Source organism: Brachyhypopomus gauderio, chromosome 2, assembly GCF_052324685.1.
Source record: "Brachyhypopomus gauderio isolate BG-103 chromosome 2, BGAUD_0.2, whole genome shotgun sequence".
NCBI classification, from domain to species: domain Eukaryota; kingdom Metazoa; phylum Chordata; class Actinopteri; order Gymnotiformes; family Hypopomidae; genus Brachyhypopomus; species Brachyhypopomus gauderio.
Window position 1 is genome coordinate 4,818,746 of NC_135212.1, and position 19,362 is coordinate 4,838,107.

A 19,362-nucleotide genomic window follows, 5' to 3' on the forward strand; every position below is an offset into this window, starting at 1 on the left:
AGGATTTCTTCGTTTGTTGTGCAAGGCTCCATCCAATGAGGGCGGCTCGAGTGGGTGGGTGCGGGCGAGTGGAGCGCGCGGGCTATAAATAGAACGCTCCCCAGCTCTCGCGCTCTTTGTGGAGGCCGTGAGAGAGGACGCGCGCGGAATGCGTAACCAGTAAAGGTAGCGCCGAAGAATTCCACGTCTCGCGCCTCGTGCTCGGCCGCACGAGATAAAGGAAGCGCGCACCGGCGGCCATTTGGTAGAGCCGGGGACGAGCGAAGCGGGGGTGGGGGGTGGGAGGTGTAGGCGTGTGAGGGGGGAAAGTCCCCGTATGAGGGTAAAAGTCCCCTCGCTCGCGCCCGTGGTTGAGAGTGTGGTGCAGGCGCGCGCTCTCTGCTGTGGGAGGTGATGCAGGCACCTTGAATGTAAACTGACGCGGGAGAGATATAGTTATGTAATGGGAGCTAAAATGGGCGTCGGTTGCATCCCATGGCTAAAGAGGCAAAAGTCCTGGAATGACCGATCAGTTTGCATCTGTCAGCAGTGTTGAAAACGGAGTTAGAGACACAAATTAACCCCGCGCAGCCTGAGCTAATACTGAACAAAAGAATAGGTCATATTGGCTAATACAGAATAAAATAATAGTTATTATTGGCTAATACTGAATAAAATCGTTAATAGGTAAAGTACATCACTCCTCGTGTAATTTACATAATAGTTTTTAGTCTACATCAATTTCACTCCAGCGTTGTTTCTTATGCTACGTTTTAAAATTAAATAAATCATCGACTGTCTTAATTGACCCGTTTGTGTAGATGACTAGAAAGCTTCATGGCTCCAACACACACACACACACACACACACACACACACACACACACACACACACACACACACACACACACACACACACACGTTACATTACACACAGTTTCCTATAATAAAATAAAGGCACCAGCCTTTTCTCACTGCAATTATACCCAACGCTTAAAAAGATCGTGATTCAAACGTGCATCGCTCCAATTGAATGCATTATTGATATGACTGTCCGTGTCTCTTTAAATGGGATCGGTCTGTTGTGTGAGCGTGTGCATGCGAGGGAGAGAAAGGGAGAGTGGGAGAGAGGCTTTGTGTGGAGAAACAAGAATGAATAGATATTAGAAGCCGTTATTTTAAGCTACGTTGCATCGTTGGTGTTGCTCTCTCGGTACATGCGTGAAGCGCCCTCTGAAACGAAGGTTTTATACCTCTATGGCAACATCGGCGTATCACATCATCATCTCCGCAATAGAGCAAGAACGGGCTGGGCTGCTGATATATATTTCTTTCTTTTTCCTCATGCGTCCCACAACGTTGTGGGAAACATAGTCGAGCTGGGACGTTTGGCCGATCATGGATTAACGCTCATGTGAACTACATAGGAAGGTAAGAGGATAAAGATCTCACGGGCCTGGCGTGTTTGTAAATGCCAGCGATGCATGTTGGAGGAGTGGATGTGACTGTAGGCTGATGTCTGGGTACATCTAACCATCACCAACCTGCAGCCTCCTGACACATTACGGGAGACGCAGAGACTCCAAACAGCGTCTGGTGGGTTTACGGAACAGAGGGTCCTCTATTTACTGCTAATAGCGTAACGGTGTGGTCCCAGGAAGGAGAACTGTGATGTTGACGGGTAGAAAAGAAAAGGAGACCGTTTGCAACCGTCTGCACGGTGCCGTTCGCGCGAGCGCGTCTTTGTCTCGCCTGTCAAGCTACGCTGGTCGCTGCGCGAGCGCTTCGCTCAATGATGCACAAAACATTCTTTATAATGACGCAATCCTGCGACCTGAGCACAGAGGCAACAGAAAAGATAATTTGCAGTTTGAGGGAGTGAAGTGCTTGAGATTAGAGGACGCCATTAGACCTTTTGTTTGCACTGGAAACTGAAATTCGTAGTTGAAGGGATGTAGGTTTCATTTAAAACCATGTAAGGGGTGGGATTAGCCATATACTTCTTAAAAACACATTTCATGCCCCATTTTTCTGCTGTGGAGGGCAGTGGGAGAAGAGTAGCTGTACTGTAGTGTACTGAATGTGAACTTTGTTGAGGTGAAGGAGGTGAGGTTTTGAGAGGATGTTGCACACATGCCTGCTGTAGGCCTAAACACCAAATCAATAGAAGATACTCTGTCTGTTATAGGTAATCTACTGTTCTGGGCTGTGGTAGTTTAGCTACAGACTTCAGGTTTCCTAAGCTTTTATCAAAGAAAAAAAAAGGTTTGGCACAAGATGAAGGCCTGCTCATCCACGTGTGTTGGGGCTCATAGGAGTCTGTGGACTGCCTGTTTTTAAACCAGCGAACATGGGAAGTGTGTATGTCGACAGATGTAGTCTGGAGGGTGAAAGTATCAATGGTTTAACATATGCCTGTGTATGAGATGGTGGTATAACAATATAGCCTAATGATTTTAATAGGTGCATTGATTGTAAACACTAAAGTTTAATTCCAATGAAACAAAGGTTAATTGCAAGAGGCATGCACCAGTTTATGCAGTGAAATTATGTACCCAATAAAAACATTACTAAGTGTATCATAATGTTTTTTCCCTGTTGTTTTGGGGTCTAGGGTGAAAGATGAAATATAATGGATTTCATTCAAACACAGCAAATCAAACTTTTGATTTTGATAAGTTTGTGGTGACTTAAAACAGATTTTGTTTGCAGATATAGCAGACACATTTCTCGTAGCCTGTGTTCCTCACAGGACTTGGGTCACAATGAAATTTGAAATAGCACTAAATATACTCTCCACCTTAAAAGTCATGGTCTTGTATCATATCAAGCTTAAAGTACACGACCGTACTGTAAGTCATGCAACTCAACACAGGAGTGAGATCAATATTTAGCAGTGTTTCACTTGGTGATGTTCGTGTCCAATCGGAACTGCCTGAAACATTCTGCTTTCCCTAGACGAGATGTTTTGATTGGATATTACGGGTGAAGCTGAGGACGATGTTGAGGCCCTCGCATTGCTGACTGATGGAGTGTCCCTAACTCCCTCTTCCCCCTCTGCCCTTTGAAGTGGTTTATCTAAAAGTTTGTCCCCTTGGTCAGCAAGCTGCCTGAGCTGAACTCTGCCTGGTTTCTTCATTCAATCCCCCCATAGTAGAAGACCTCCGAGTGCCTGTTCTGGTCATGGCCCAGCGTGTGTGCTCGGGCCGGGCTTTAGAGCACTTCCTCGGCACCTAGCTTCTACCGTATTTATTACTTTCGTCTTTGTGCTACTGCTGCATAACATATACAATGAGAACTGCTGTCAAGCGAAACTCAGAGACAATAATGTGGGATTTAGTTCTCTGCTGTCTGACAAATCTCGAGTCTCCAAAAGGATGGGAACAGAATTTTCAAGGTAACAGCATGGACAAGTCTTGACCGATTTTCCTTGTTTTATCAATTGGTGTTTAACTGTACCTTCTGGAAAGCAACCTTCTTAAGCACCCCCACTTTGCTAACCAACCTTTTAGGAGTTTGGGTTCAACTTCACCTCGGACTCAGGGAAAAATTCCTTGTCAGAAGTTCACCTAAATCCCTTTTAGCTCAAGAAAATAAGACAGGACTTTGCTGAATAACTGGTCTAAATAGGGTTGGGGGAGGGGTTCACATGGTCTGCCCTCTCTGTCCCCGCCTCCCCTGACCATAGTGAGTGCAACACATCTGTCCATGGCAACAGTATGCCTGATGCTCCATTCTCTCCTCGTTTTGTTGTCATAGGACCATAAATTCAGGGAAGACGGGTAAATAGGCCAGCCCTAGGGGCGGGCTGGAAAAGGATTGGGCAACAGGAGAGGGAGAATTGAGAGGACATATATTTTTTTTTACCCCTTCTGGGCAAACAGGCGTCCCTGCCTTTGCCTGCCTGCCATTCCAGAAACACTTAATTAATGCCCGTTAGGCTGTGCAGCTGGTGCGGCCGAGTCAGCCCGTTTTAGAAAACGCAGAGCAAGATAAGGCGATCTATCACGGCGCATCTGCATTCTGAAAGCCCTTTGGGCAGTGTGTGGTGTTTCATTCAGAACATAAGAGGAGCTGAGAAGCAAAACAAAAGCACACTGCTGTGCAGAAATGCCGACCAGGAAGTAGACGCCTGCGACCACTGCTTTGTGACGCCACTTTCAGGGAAGCAGCACACAAGGCCATGTGGCGGTGCCACTGAAACACCTCACTGGAGACCCATCCCGTTTGGGGAGGCCCCTAAAGTGGTCTGTTTCACAGTGCTCCCGGAGAAGCTTGCAGTGCATTAAGAGTTTGATTAAGATCCCAGTGGGCTTGACTGACTGGGCTGTTCAAAGAAAACCTCTTTCCAAGGTGGACATTTCCTCTGTAAGTACTCTGGCATGACAGAGCTGCCGGCCTGAAGCTTGTGTACACTGGGCCAACGTTAAAATGGCAGTTCTTCATGCCTAATGCAAGGATTCGTATCAGCTTTCTTCTCAGACCCCATTAGTTAACAAAACCTCCTTATTTTTAGCTTCACACTGTGGTTCTCGCCTAGGGGTGAACTCCACACAGCCCCTTTCCCCAATGCAGCCAACGTTTGGTTTAGTAGTGAGGACCTAAAGTGTGATGTCAGGTTTATCTTGCCTGTATCAGACAGGTTTTTAGATCTACCACAGTGGAAGGTGGTACAGAGCAAACCATTTAACCCCCTTTGGTAATCTTGTACCCCAACTTTGACAGGGGCCCCTTTTTGGTCTCAAAACAAATTTTATTGTGATGTGTATACGTGTATAGATGTACATATGCATTGGAAGTACTATTTAATTAATGATCCCCATGATATATGAATCTGTTGTCATAGGCCTGTGTGCTGACTTAGGTCCTCCACATTTTGCCTTTTGAATTACGAATCTCTCTTTCACTATTTCGCCCTTGCTGGATGCAAAACATTAATGAGAAATAATTTGATATCTTGCAAGTTGTAAGATTAAGGAGACTGCAGTGCCATGATGTTCAGTGTAACTGATGTGTTTAGAAACAGTAAAACACTGTTAACTAAAAATATAAAGTCAGGGCTCAGACAGCCTTCTTGCCCCCTTTGACTTGCTGAATCAATTTCAGCCCTCTCAGCTGATAATTACTTTATAGTGGACAGGTTTCTCTGTTCATTGTTTCACTGTGGAAAGAGTGGTTCATAATCTAAAGTTATGGACTTTTAAACTCTTTAAAAAACCTTTGAAAGAGTCTATTTTGTCATTTCACTGAAACAAATGTTTATGTCAGAAATCTTATTCCAGGTAATTTGGGCAGTGTTCTTGTCCAATTTGATTTGGTGTCGGTGAGATTGTGGAGTTCAGGTTTGTGCTTTTGCTGTGATATTGTCATTTTTCTCTATTTGCTGTTTAAGCTTTAGATATGAGGAGAAGCAGAGTGGTGAGACACATTTCGTCATTGCCGGTCTTGTGTTTGTCCTGATCTTTAATCACGAGTAATGGGTTTCACGGGCCTCTCGGTTGAAAGGCTGTTCTGCAGTGCCAACGTAAACCTCATTATTCTTTTTTTTCTCTTCCTTTCCACCCCATTGACAGACAGACCTTCTCTGGACTCTCAAGGGTACTCCAGGTTTGAACATATACGAATAGTGTCAGCAGGCAGCTGTACGTAGAGCCTGGAGTGACCGCGGGCCTCTTCCCAGCACCTCTCTACCCTTGCTACTTTTGCTTGAGTCACCAAAGCCATGAAAACCTACGTGAAGTTCATTTTTTTTTCGGAAAAGTAGTAAGGTGATTGTATACAGATGCAGTTTACACAATCCTTCGAGTTATTTAAGAGATTTGAAATTCCATCTTGGTGTATTAGATCTCTCTATGTCTTTCTTTGGTCTTTGGTACTCAAAAAAAACTCCCAGCTATTTTTTTTTTTGCCAAACACATTTGCCCTTTCAAACCAGATCACATGGATGGTGCTGCAGTCATGTGCTCCAGTGACCACTGGCTCGGTTTTCTCCATTTGAGCTTGGACCGGCATCATTCCTTTCTCGAAAGTTCGGATGTCTTTGATCATTGAAATAACGATGACATCATGCTTACAGGAATAGGTTCAGTTGTGTTGGTATGTCATTCTGTTACACGTTTCTCTCAGGGTTGGATAACAAGGCCCTGGAGACATACACAGCCCTCTAGAATTCTATGAGCAGCAGCTTTATTTTAGAATCATCTGCAAAAATAACATTTATAGATTTAGAGGGAAGGCATGAACATGGATGTATCTCGTCTCTTGTCGGCCCCTGACATTAACTAGCTTTCCAGGCCTTGTTTAGACACACGGTCCTACTGTGTTTTGAAGGGCTATGGAAGCGAATGGGGCGTTCATTGAAGTGCTGTGGTACAGGTGCCTCCCTTAAACCGAGCGAGAAGCCTCTGTTTCATGCCAACGTGCACGGCGAGGGTGGCATATGGATTGGGCGCTGGCATACTGCCACGCCTCTCTCCTTGGCGAGTTTCCGGGGACAAAGAGTTCTTTACCGACGTGTGCCGAGACCGTGGCTAACACGTGTGCTGCAGCTGACACACGTGCGAGTAAAAAAAGAAAATGAAAGCAGAGCCCCTTCCTCATCCCTGAAACGTGCACGGCGGGATAACACCGTGTCACACGCTCCTTGGGTGGGTTCATTCATCGCTGCTGTCTGCCTCTGTCCTTCGAGGTCTAAGAGAAACGCGACCTTCCGTGTAACGGAACTTAAAATAGAGCGTTTTCCACTGGGGATTTGAATATGTCCCAGGGCTCTCTCAGCCATCCCCACAACACGGTTCTTTAGCTCGTCTGAGATCCAGACTGAAGGTGCTGTAATGCGCTGGTCTGTGTATCCACAGAGGCACTTTTGGCTGCTCTCCGTGGTGCTGAACCTACGCTGTCTCTGACCCCCTCCACCTCCACCAGCAACACTCTTCTGACTTCCTCCTCTTTGATCTCCATCACACTCGGTTCTTGTGCAGTTCCTGCTGCTCACCGCCCATGTGTTGTGTTGGCCTTTATGTGGCACGGCTGTGTTACATCACGCACTGTAAAAATGGCCGCCCGGTTCAGCAGCACTGCCTTGTGGGTAATGCCTCACTGGGCCTGCGTCTCTTTTGTAAAATGTGCCTCACAGTGCCCATATCTTCTCTCCGTTTCTGAAAGCTCTGCTCAGCATCCCCGTGCATTGTTCTCTTGTGCCCAGGCGATGGACGTGAATATGTTCCTCATGGCTTCTTGTATACAAAAACACATTACTAATCGTGCAGACCTGCAAATGCATATTTAGACAACCTGAGGGGCAGCGCTCGTGTGCTGCTGTGCCTGGGTTTCATAGCTCTTTATCTGATTTGGGTTTTCATCTCAGCCTGTTTGCTTCATTATGTGTTTGTCTGCTATTTCAAAACCAGCTGTGCTCTTAAATACGGGATTTTCCATCGTGCTCGGGTGTAACAGGTGTTGCTCGCGTCTCTTGGGTAAGCAGGGTTATTTTGTGTTTGCTTCCAATGCCCAGTCCTGCCTCTGCTGTTTGGACATGTTAACATGTTCTCTATATATATATGAGAGAGAGAGAAAGAGAGAGAGAGAGACTTCTGGACTGCACACATGCAAACATGTCCAAAACAACAGGGCAAGACTGGGCAGTGGAAGCAAACACTAATCCTGCTTACCTAAGATATTATATATATATATATATAATTTTTTTATTAATTTTTTTTTCTGCCCAGTGCAGAATCACAGATCACCAGGTGCTGTTCATATTTAATTGGTCGGCTGGGATTTTTAACCTGTTCTGTTGTATACTCTGCAGACGCTGATAATATAAAATTAATGTTTTTTTTCCCCCTTTGGTTAAATGTGGCTAATTCGAAATCTTCTGTATCTAAAATAAGCGTGTCCCTCGGGGGCTAGCTGCTCTCTGCCACCGTGTGCAGTATTGTCTACAGGGGTGCTAGCCCTCGAGACGGCTTATTCAGGAATACCGACGAAAGCCAGCAGCACTCATTGACATTTTACAGTGACAGCATTAGTGCTCAGAGCACGCACACCTGCGTGAAAATTTTAAGGTGGACCGAGCAGTTAGCTGCATGATGTCATATTGTGGATGCTAGCCTTAACGATCCTTTTAGCCTTTCTGATGTATTTATCAAGAGCTTGTTTATGTTTGCCTCAGTTATAGTTTGTTTGTTACCTTCATTGCTGTCCTGTTTCTGGTGGTTGGATAGTTGCTTGAAGGACATAAATTCAGAAAAATTACACAGTCAAATGATGTAAACAGGCTAATACAAAATGAAACATAGAAAACACTGAAAAAAAGAAAAAAGTGAAATAAACAGTTAAGTGGTAAATATGTCCACTATAGATAGATATCTGGACATATAGATGGATGGAGGAATGAATATATGGATGGGTGGATGGAAGGAGGTGCCACAGAAGACCACAAAAGCACATGTTGGGAACCAGTGGTTATGGAGGTTATGGAGGTTATGGAGGTTATGGAGGTGCACACTGTAATCTCTTATGAACCTAATGGAGAAGTACATCGGGCTTCCCTGTGGCTCCCTCGGATGCTGTTTTAATTTTTTATGCGTTCATAAGTATAATAACGATCAGACATTCTTTATATTAGGAGTACATGTAATAGTTTATCAAGTGTAATATTAAATAGTTATTTCATGGTATCGCTTCCGTTGGCTTACTAAAGTGAAAATCCTTTTGTAGGCTAATCGTCCGTGCTTAAATGATTTTGTTTGGTGTGCACGTGATGCTTGCTGGATTTCAGAATCAGTAGTTAAAGTCTTAATAGGCAATTTACTGCAAACAACTAAATACAAATATTACCATTGAATAATTGTACTTGTTTACATTTTTCTGAATTATATATATATAATTGATGAAAAATGCTTATTTATGCATTTAGTATCATAGACAGGAAAAATCTATTTTAACTTTTTCTACAGCTGATGTCTGTACATTTGATTCATTTGATTTGATTGAAGGTTTGCATATAGCACGAACCTTGTAGATCTCCAAAGCACCTGACTTGCATTGCACCCATAGCAACCACAATGAAACTGCAACCGTTATATCGCACAATTAAGATGTAGCAAGACCTCTCTAAACTTGGTGATAAATCTGTGGTGGCCACTGAACTGATTCCACTGTGCTCAGATCAGGCGAACACCACGTACATGCAGATATGTGTATGAGAGTATTGCAAAGGTGCTGGAATACCAAAAACAAAACGTGAATTATTTCAAACTTGTAAAGTGGCCCATTTTAGTACATTGGATAAACTCACAATATTTACATATTAGAAGCCCTGAGCAGCAGATAAATGAAAGAATCCCAACAATCTTTCTGTTATGCCATATGTATAGTATGACATTTTAGGGTGGTACATTCATTATCTCATTGTAGAATTACCATGCAATATTGCACAAACTAAACAATTAGTGTAAATTTGTTCGAATCGAAAGTGTAATCTCTGTAACCATTCACGTTTATACTTTAAAATGTTTACCAAAGCACTTTTGTCTCTGCTGTCCTCTCTCAGGCTCTCAAAGCTGAACATGTCCACTCCAAGTGACCTGAAGTCCCCCTGTGTGACGAGGAACGGCATGGTCAAGCTCCCCCCCCAGCCCAATGGCCTCGGCTCTGCCAGCATCACCAAGGGCACCCCGGCGGCCAAGAACCGCCTCTGCCAGTCCTCCTCGGTGCCCACCATCCTGCCTCCCCCGGGCCTGCCGTACCACCTCAAGCCCCTGCCCACAGCAGCCTCGCTGCTGGGCCCGGACCTGGACGCTAGCCCCCTGGCCTCCGTCAAGCCCCCTCTCCGGCCGTACCCCAAGCCGGCGCTGCTGGAGAGGCAGCTGGTTCTGGACGAGAAGCTGCTGGACCGGCTACTCTGGTACTTCACCACGGCGGAGAAGTGCGTGTTGGCGCAGGTCTGCAAGACATGGCGTAAGGTGCTGTACCAGCCCAAGTTCTGGGAGGCCGTGACCCCCATCCTGCACGCCAAGGAGCTCTACAACGCGCTGCCCAGCGGAGAGAAGGAGTTCGTCAGCCTGCAGGCCTTTGCCCTGCGGGGATTCCACGCCTTCTGTCTGGTGGGCGTCTCTGACCTGGACATTTGCGAATTCATCGACAACTACCCGCTCTCGAAAAAGGGGGTGAAGTCGGTCAGCCTGAAGCGGTCCACTATTACGGATGCAGGGCTTGAGGTGATTCTAGAGCTCGCTGAGTTGTTTGTTAGTCTGTTTATTATATATTCAGCATGTCATCAAAAGCTGGCGCAGTCTGCTGTTACGATGGAGGGCGCTGCAGGTTACATGCAAACAAAATGCATGTTGAAGATGTGTGTCAGTCAGCTGGAGTGCATGGATTAATGTTCTTGATAAACATTTATGCTGCATAGTAATTCATGCACGTGATTACTAACAAGTTATCACACACACATTGTATATGACATAGCTCAATAACCTAATTAACTGAATACTAGTAAGTGATCAATTAATTAGCTCCACCTTGCCTGATGTACATGGGATGCAGTAAGGAGTTATAAACCTTTGAACTCAAACCTGGTGCTATTTTCCATCGACTTCAACTGCAAAACACATGTCCTGTTTTAGCTGCTGCTTCTCGCTGAGCACCCAGTCTGTGCCCAACATGCTACCGTTGAACACAGTAGTGGAATACATTACTGTGGTTGCAAATATGTGCTCAGGTTTGCATCTAAGGCACAAGCACCTCTCCCTCCTTTTTGAGCGAAGCATTGTCTGCCTTGACTGCTCCAGTTCCATGTTTAGCTACTTTGCCTAGCAAAGCTGTTTAAAAGACAACCAATATGATTGGCTGCAAAAATACTAATAACCCCTCCACACCCTTAATGTTCCACTTTGCCCTCCTGTTTGGTCCACCTGTCAGACACGCCCCTCTGATGTGGCGTGTGAGTGATTGGTAGAAGAAGACCTTGCATTTTGCATTTTTTTGCCCTGCTTTGAATATTTGGTGCTATGCTCCATAGGACAAAGTGCTAAACCAACATTTAACAATTTAACAATTAGCTCTTACTGGGTGGCTGATCCTTAAACACTTCTCCTGTGTACTACAGAATACAAGAGATGCTTTGCAGGATATAACACAGAACAAGTGAAGATTGCGCAATAGTAATCGTCCCCTTTTACGAACACGCTCATTGTACTTGCCTCACAGCTATTGCTATTCTGGGACTGGCCTGCTGTTGCCATGGTGAGCACTCAAATAGTTAGTGATGTTATCTGTGCCATGTTCTGTTGAACATGTCTGCTCTGACTCGGCTTCTGGGCGCTCGGTCCGACCGCCGCTGGGTTTCTCACCACTCAGGGCTGTGTGGGAATTATTTAGGGCAGCCCAGATGTGGCTGTGCAGGGCTTGGATTGTCCTCAAGAGCTCAGCAGGACCTGAGGACCATAAAAACTGGTCAGAAGGTCTGTGTGGTTTACTTCTTTCGGGCAGTGGAGCGTATCTCTGTTGTGCTTTTGATTATGAACTCTAGTTCGCAGTGGCTCTGGTCCACTAAGAGTCCATATTGGCTTCCTGCTTCATACAGTTGTACCTAAGTTGTAATTAAGATGTAGTACCATATTGACTTGAACTTGATGGGTGAGGCACAGAATCAGGTGATAGGAAGGTCATTTGCCTCTTTTTCATGGGGGGGGGGGAGTAGAGGGTCAACAGGTCAGGCTGGCTGAGGACGCTTACACTGCAGATTCAGTGAGCACATGGGCTAGGGTGTTATCTTTAGGATCAAACATGGAGATGATGCATGGGTTATGGGTTTTAGCTCATAGTGCTTAGTCCTCATTTAACTAAAAATAATTTTGTAAGTTTTGTAATTAGCAAACGTCTGCTCACAATCATTTAATTAATGGATCAAAAAGGGATTTTCTGTAAGCATTTATAATTTAATTATTTCCTCATGGTGTTTAAAACATGCAGACAAATGTTGGAAGAATACTTTCATAAAACATTTTTATGAAACTAATCTATTGTTCTAGAAACTGGGTATTGTGTGGGATCTTAAAAGTGTGAGGCTAAGTGAAACATTAATGATGACCTTACAGGACCCTCATGCAACCGTCTCTATACTTAGGACACTAGTACATTCACAGGAAAATTTACTTCCACAGACCCAGTGTTTCAAAACAACACACATTTCACAGATTTTACAAGAGAAGCGCTACTTTTCACAGCTAACCCTAGTTATTAAACACTTGTTAATGCACAAGTTAGTAGCCTAGCCTATCATATATAGCATATACCCCACCTTAATGGTTCAATTGTTGAGTTTTAATTATACTGTACCTTGTGAAACTGTTGTATAGTTTTATAACTTCATCCTTGTCAAGACACAAAACAGAAAAGAACATGCAAAACATAATTGTCTCTGTCTATACTATTATTACGTCATGACAAAACCAGGACGTTTCCCTGTTTAGATCATTTCATGTCTAATGTTGCATTTTAGCCATCTACAATCAAGCTGCAGTCACCTTGAGCACGTAGAATAACCTAGTTGCTTTGATCCTGATATGTCATTGTAGTTTACCCACTATTTTTATCCAAATGCATTTTAAGTGTGCAATAGTCAAGATTCAAGAAACACCACCACTTGTGGTTTTAAGTAGGTTAACTCAACAATACTGGAATGATTTCTGGATGAATACTGGAATTTATATGCCCCATGAATTTATATGCACAAACACGCCTCCAAGATCTACAGTGGCCAGCAGAGTTTACTGTTTTCAAACATTACCAAAGTTGTCATGACCTTCAGTTGATGAGCTAGGCTGTTTCTTAATAATACTTGGTTATTTAACAAGTTGTCATGAAAAAGTGAACTGTGTAGCTCTTACCTCAGGGTGGAGGTGCTTGTATGCAGAAACTTATAAAAATAACAGCATCAGGAGAGAGCTACAACACTGCTCTCCTCTGGCAAAGAACCAGTACCAATACACCATTTTTTTCTTCAGAGACTTATCATCTTACCTATACTCTACAAAATCTTGGTATAGCCCTGAGGTTTGTTATCAAACACAGATGTTTGGGTGGTGTGGTGGTGTTAGCATTTTACCCTGATATGTTGCCCACTGCAGAATGTAGCTTCTTGATAATGAAATTCCAAACCTATAAAAATTTAGAATTTGGCTTATAATGGTTTTGCTTTTGTGAGAACAGTGAAGTGTTCATGTTTTTTTCTGATGAGCTCCCATGAGTTCATACGTCACAACCTGTGTTAGCTAGTTAGCGTCAGTCGCTTCAAGGGAGTTGAAGCCGCATCTGAAGTTGGTTCACCCGAAACATTGCTTAGCTCTCCTCAATGTGTTATGTGAATACTGTTACTTAAACAATTCAATTCCGTTATACAGACTGAGCTTGCATACATGTCCAGGATGAAGTTCATTCCATTTCCATGCCGACATTTTGGGAAAGCTCTTCCAATGTTATCACCTGGTTTAGCACGTATTTTGTCGTGATTTTTGGCAGCACAGCGTGGATTTACAACACAGGTGAATAAACCTGGTGGTGAAGGGATCTCGCCATGTTCACAGCATGTCAGACAGATCAGTTTAAAGAAAGCTCGCGCACCTGGTGATAGAGTAGCATGCACAGCTAGTCCAGTCTTCGCTATATAACCTAGCACGTATTTTTATCTTATAACGTAATTTCCGATGTGACTGAAAGGCCTATAGCAGGGGTGCTCATTACGTCGATCGCGATCGACCGGTCGACCGGTCACGGTAGCCAATCTACCGGTCGCCAACCCCCCCCCCCCCCCCCCCCCCCCCCCCCTCAACATATTACGTTCGCCACCCCCCAACCCCCCCCCCCCCCCCCCCCCCCGCTCAACAAATTACATTCGCCGCCACCCCCGGTAGATCTTTCTGACTTGGTCATCTTATAAGTAGCTCGCAAGCTGAAAACTGTGGGCACCCCTGGCCTATAGTAAATTATTTGCAATAATAGAGCAAGTTTGTGAATCTTTTCTATCGTCTATCATTGATGCAGTATTACCCATCATGGATAAATGGTTAAAAACAGGTCACAGTCAGTTTTTCTGACTGTGAAAACCAATAAAAACAAGCAAAAATAAGAAAAAAAGAAACTACAGCAGTGTGTCCTCAGTGCTATAAGCTTTCATGTGGGCTGTGAGATGTTTTATGGTGGGTTAACTGGGCCATGAGTTGGGAAGCCCTGACTTAGGAGATTAGATTGTGTAGGAATTAGACACAGGCAGAGCTCCCTGCAGTCTCCGCTCCTGGTGTTTAGACTTGGGTAAATACAGTAGCTGCTGATGTAGCATATACGGCTAGCCATGCTGCTCTCTGCTGATAATCCTGTGGCCGGCAGTGCGGTGTGCAGTAGCTGCAGGTGGGGGTGTAGTGTACATGGCTAACCGTGCTGCTTGGAACCTTCGTGCAGGTGATGTTGGAGCAGATGCAGGGTCTCATGCACCTGGAGCTGTCCGGCTGCAACGACTTCACGGAGGCGGGCCTGTGGTCCAGTCTGAACGCCAGGCTCACCTCGCTGAGCGTGAGCGACTGCATCAACGTGGCCGACGACGCCATCGCCGCCATCTCGCAGCTGCTGCCCAACCTGTCCGAGCTGAGCCTGCAGGCCTACCACGTGACCGACACGGCCATGGCCTACTTCACCGCCAAGCAGGGCTACACCACGCACACGCTGCGCCTGCACTCCTGCTGGGAGATCACCAACCACGGCGTGGTGAACATGGTGCACAGCCTGCCCAACCTCACGGCCCTCAGCCTGTCCGGCTGCTCCAAGATCACGGACGACGGCGTGGAGCTGGTGGCGGAGAACCTCCGTAAGCTACGCAGCCTGGACCTGTCCTGGTGCCCGCGCATCACCGACGTGGCCCTGGAGTACATCGCCTGTGACCTGCACAAGCTGGAGGACCTCGTGCTGGACCGGTGGGTGGGCTGGAGGCGGGTCGGGGATTCTGGACCGGTGGATGGGCCGGGGAGGGAATGATAGAGCCAGGGGCGGTCTCCGGTCTCAGAGGGTTGGGCCAATACACAGTTCAGTGGTGTAATAACTCAAAGGCATCATTTACTGGCATTTAAAGGCATACAATAATTTTGCCTTTAAGAATAAATGTCAATAAGTTACATTTTTAAATTAGGCTGCCTGGTTTGGCTCCTCAGGAGTTTAATCAGATTTTGTTAGATCAGAGAAACCAACAAACTGTCCTGGTACTGGTTCAGATGACCTCTGGTATATAGACTCCCAAACAGTAACCATGGTCTATTGAGCCGCTTCCATGACAACACCCCTTTCACTAATGAATGTATTTGATAATCAGTAATCATATGGATCCATGGAAATACACTGTTGGCATTACATTGTCATAGATTTATGTCTCTTCTCACAGCTAAAGCTGCTTCTCATTGAAACTGACTGTGCTAACTGTGTATGTGCTGTGCACTAATTCCCAGTGAGACCTCATACTGCTGGAATCTGTTCATTCTCTTCTTGAGAGTTAATGTTGCTGGGTTTCAGTAATGGAGCCACAGAAAGTCATTTGAAAACCACGGATCTAAAACCCATGGAGTTGATATGATGGTCTTACCATTCTCTCCCGCTCCAGTGAAAGAAACCAACGAAGGGGAGAACTTAAGATAACAGCAAGTTAAAAGCATTAGAAGCACATTCCACTTGACACTCAGTGTGCTGTTGTGAAGTGCGAGTGTGTGAGATCACCTGTTGTGTCCCTGTGCCCAGGTGTGTGCGGATCACGGACACGGGTCTCGGTTACCTCTCCACCATGTCCTCTTTGCGGAGTCTCTACCTACGCTGGTGCTGTCAGGTAATTATAGACTTAAACCCTTCAACTCCAGGCTTATTATTGAGTTAATAAGCTTGTTTAGTTATTAAGATATATTATTCAGTAACTGCCGTGTATTATTCCTGTGCTACACTGAAGACTAATATGAATGGTGTGTTGTTAGCAACATGAATGAGAGTCTAGACTCAGGTGTAACTATAAAGGGTTAAACGCTTCAGGCTGTATTTCAAATCAATGAATAGTGCTGTAATAATAGAAATAACAACAACATAAAAACAGTTGTTGTTATTATTATTGTAATTTCGTTTTCTTATTATTGCTTTTCTCCACTAAAATGCATGGTGCAGACCACCAAACCATAAAGCATAGAGACGTGAAAATCAGTAGGTCGTCCCTACCCCAGTGCAGCTGGGAGAGATGAGTTTGCGTGAGCTACAGTGTTGTTTGGAGCATTGTGGTCTACATCTTCTGAGCCATACGTCACAGGCTCAAAGTTCTTTTTCTGACTTCATCCATGGATTGACTTTATTCCATTAGGAGCCTCCCATGAATTTCTACCATAATATCCAAAACCTCTTTTGCATAGTCCTCCTGGTACCATTGATATGAATCTGGTGCCACTGTTTTCTGAAGAGTGAAACCTTTCAAAGCTATTTGGAAGTACCTCAGCATATTTTTGTGCGCGTGTGTGTGTGAGAGAGAGAGTAGTGTTTTACATCAAAAGTCATAGGCCTATTGTAAAATAATTGACATATTTATCTCATCCCAATGGAAGTTGTAGATCTTGGTGGGGGGGAGGGGGGGCACTACAGTGGCTATTATTGTAAAAAATAATGTTTTAACTCAAAAATTTCTTCACATTATGAAGCCATGGAGAAAATGCTATTTTATTAAATTCAGGGAGCCTGACAACTTTGCCAAGTCATTTAAAATATTCATACTGCTTTACAGCTGTTGGTGATTGAAACATGCACTTCCAAAGTAGTCCTATGACTTTTGCAAAATACTCACAAATATATCAAAAATGCTTGCAAAACACTGCAACTCTGTAATCATCTAAAACAGAAATTTGTACACAACAAATCCTGCACAAGTCAGCCAATACTTCCAAGTTATACTTATTGAGTCTAAACAGCTTTTATTCTGGAATTCACTGAGTAATTCTTATCAAACCTGAAAGGAACGTTTAGCCAGGACTTAGGTAGCCAGCTGATTTTGGTGCAGGTTGGGGCACTGTAACATATATTAATGTACAAAAACAAAATAATTAACTAAATATAAATATATATTAGTAATTCCCATTATGTTTAAATTGGGGTTAGGCCCTCAGTGAGTGAGCATTTTAAATATGGGTGTAGAAACAGTATGGAGAATTGCCTTAGCTATTTAAAATGCTTTCAAATTAAAAAAATGTAAATGTACAATGGCTTTCTCATAGCATTCAGTCTAAGAGCAGGAATTTAATAGTCAGCTAAAACTCGGAAATGGGGCGTCTGATTGCTACGGAACATAAATGACATGCTATGGATGTTACATTTGGTTTGAGTCAGCATTTAGACAACGCTCTGGGCCTCGGTGAGGTGACAATGTGAGTGAACCTGCAGCTCTCAAGTCAACTGGACCTGTGTGCTCATTCCTGGACCTTTTATTGGCGGTTGGGGGGTTATTTGGGGGGACATTTGTTCTTATCGGGCATCTTCGTGGGTTGTTGTCAGATGTGTGATGCGCTTGGGTGCAGGCAGGACAACAGGTGTGTTGTTCGTTGCAGGTGCAGGACTTTGGCTTGCAGCACCTGTTTGGGATGCGGAGTCTGCGTCTGCTCTCCCTGGCCGGTACGTGTGCACCGCGTGGCCCTCGTTCTCCCTCACGCCATGTAGCTTTACCACTTATGTCTAAAGACTGTTGGTGGGTTCTGTGACAATTTAATGGAAAATATGCCTGATCAGGCTTAATCAGACATTGCTAATATAGATTATTGCCCCTGAAGGGCACTTTGGTCTACAGGAAGCAGTCAGACTCACACACACACACACACACACACACACACACAAATGAGCACGAGGTTCATGACAAATGCATTAGCAAACCACAATAGGTGAAATCTAACCTCTTAGCCATGACGTTTTAATGGGGTGCGTAAGCCTTGACATGACAAATTACACTCATTTAGACTTGACATGTTTCAAAAATAGCTTCTAAAGGGTGTAGATTGGTTTTATAGTGCGATTGGCTATATTATCTGTAGAATTTGCGACGTGGTTATTAGGAGCAGGAAGCAACCTACTGGCAGGAAGGGTCTCAGTCTGTTTGCCTTTCTCTCTTTGTGCCAGGCTGCCCCCTGCTGACCACCACTGGACTTTCAGGTCTGATCCAGCTGCAGGAGCTGGAGGAGCTGGAGCTCACCAACTGCCCCGGGGCCACGGCCGAGCTCTTCAAGTACTACTCCCAGCACCTGCCACACTGCATGGTCATCGAGTAGAGGGCCTCTGTGGGTGGGGCCGCGGGCCCCGCCTCCTCCTCATCACCTTCTCCTTCAGACGAACGAACCAGACTGTTGATCAACCCCACTTCATCTCGAACCCACGACGGGGGAGTCGACAAAGGGAAAAAAACGGAGGGATTGAGAGAAAACGTGAGGCGTGTCGGCAACGGAGCGATGCGAGAGGAGATGCGAAGAAGGTGTGGGACGGAACCGGAGGTGGAGAGCATGATGGGAACGAACCTCGGCGCAGGGGAGGGGGAAATGGATAAGCGTGATGGGGCAACAGGTTTTCATTAAACGACATGACACACGGTCATCAGCCTTCACCCATCAGACCCGTCACCTCCGCCCAAACCCGAGCTGCGGGGCCAGTGTCTCCTCCTCATGACATTTTTATTTCTTGAAGTGGAAAAGGCACATGCAGCCTCTTTGAGCTAGCCCCTTTGAACTGGGGAGAAAGACAGAGAGAAAGAGAGAGAGAGAGAAAGAGAAAGGAAAAAGAGAGAAAGGACGACAGAAGACAGCTACTGATACAGGGTTTCTTCGCTATTGTACAGCAGCATCCAAACGCACACTCCCCTTCATTGAAGTCGCCTCTCTGAATCTACGTCTTACCAAGAGAACGAAAAAAAATAACCCAAGCAAAGCTACTGGCCTACCAGCCGCGCAGGGTCTTGGCATCCGAGCGGCACGCTTTACACGCTTTACATGCTTTACACGCTTATCGTCATGCGCTTCTGTCGTTTTCCGTTTACTCAAAATCGTATTTTTTTAAGTATTATTTTTTGATGATGAGGATGACTGTGGAGCCTTCACAGACAATGACTGAGGTTTTGTGACTCTTTTGTGAATAAATTAGGAAGCCAGGTTTGATGAAGAAACTGCACAGGAGGTTGTCACGAGGAAAGACGCGATCGTCTGGTTCGAAAAGTTGATCTTTAACGGACGTTTGCATATGATTTCAGTTCAGGGTTTCTGCAGATAACAGAGGGGTCTCAAATTGTTTAAGTTGCATTTATGAGGTACAAAGGCTGTATATAAAGTAGATATTCCAT

General features: G+C 44.9%; 1 protein-coding gene across 1 annotated transcript; it reads left to right on the forward strand.

Moving 5' to 3' along the window:
• Positions 1-987: 987 nt before the first annotated feature.
• Positions 988-18,757, forward strand: fbxl16 (F-box and leucine-rich repeat protein 16). Its single transcript, XM_076983345.1, has 6 exons — positions 988-1,409; positions 9,535-10,201; positions 14,442-14,950; positions 15,762-15,846; positions 17,594-17,657; positions 18,156-18,757. The coding sequence occupies exons 2-6, from the start codon at positions 9,551-9,553 to the stop codon at positions 18,302-18,304; spliced, it is 1,458 nt and encodes a 485-aa protein (XP_076839460.1). The 5' UTR covers positions 988-1,409; positions 9,535-9,550; the 3' UTR covers positions 18,305-18,757.
• Positions 18,758-19,362: the final 605 nt, after the last annotated feature.

What these genes read in the sequence shown, in the direction of transcription:
- fbxl16 (XM_076983345.1), top strand. Translation starts at nt 9,551, where the DNA reads ATGTCCACTCCAAGTGACCTGAAGTCCCCCTGTGTGACGAGGAACGGC. An exon ending in GAGGACCTCGTGCTGGACCG is followed by an intron (nt 14,951 to 15,761) that starts GTGGGTGGGCTG and finishes CCCTGTGCCCAG; the next exon opens with GTGTGTGCGGATCACGGACA. An exon ending in GCGTCTGCTCTCCCTGGCCG is followed by an intron (nt 17,658 to 18,155) that starts GTACGTGTGCAC and finishes TCTTTGTGCCAG; the next exon opens with GCTGCCCCCTGCTGACCACC.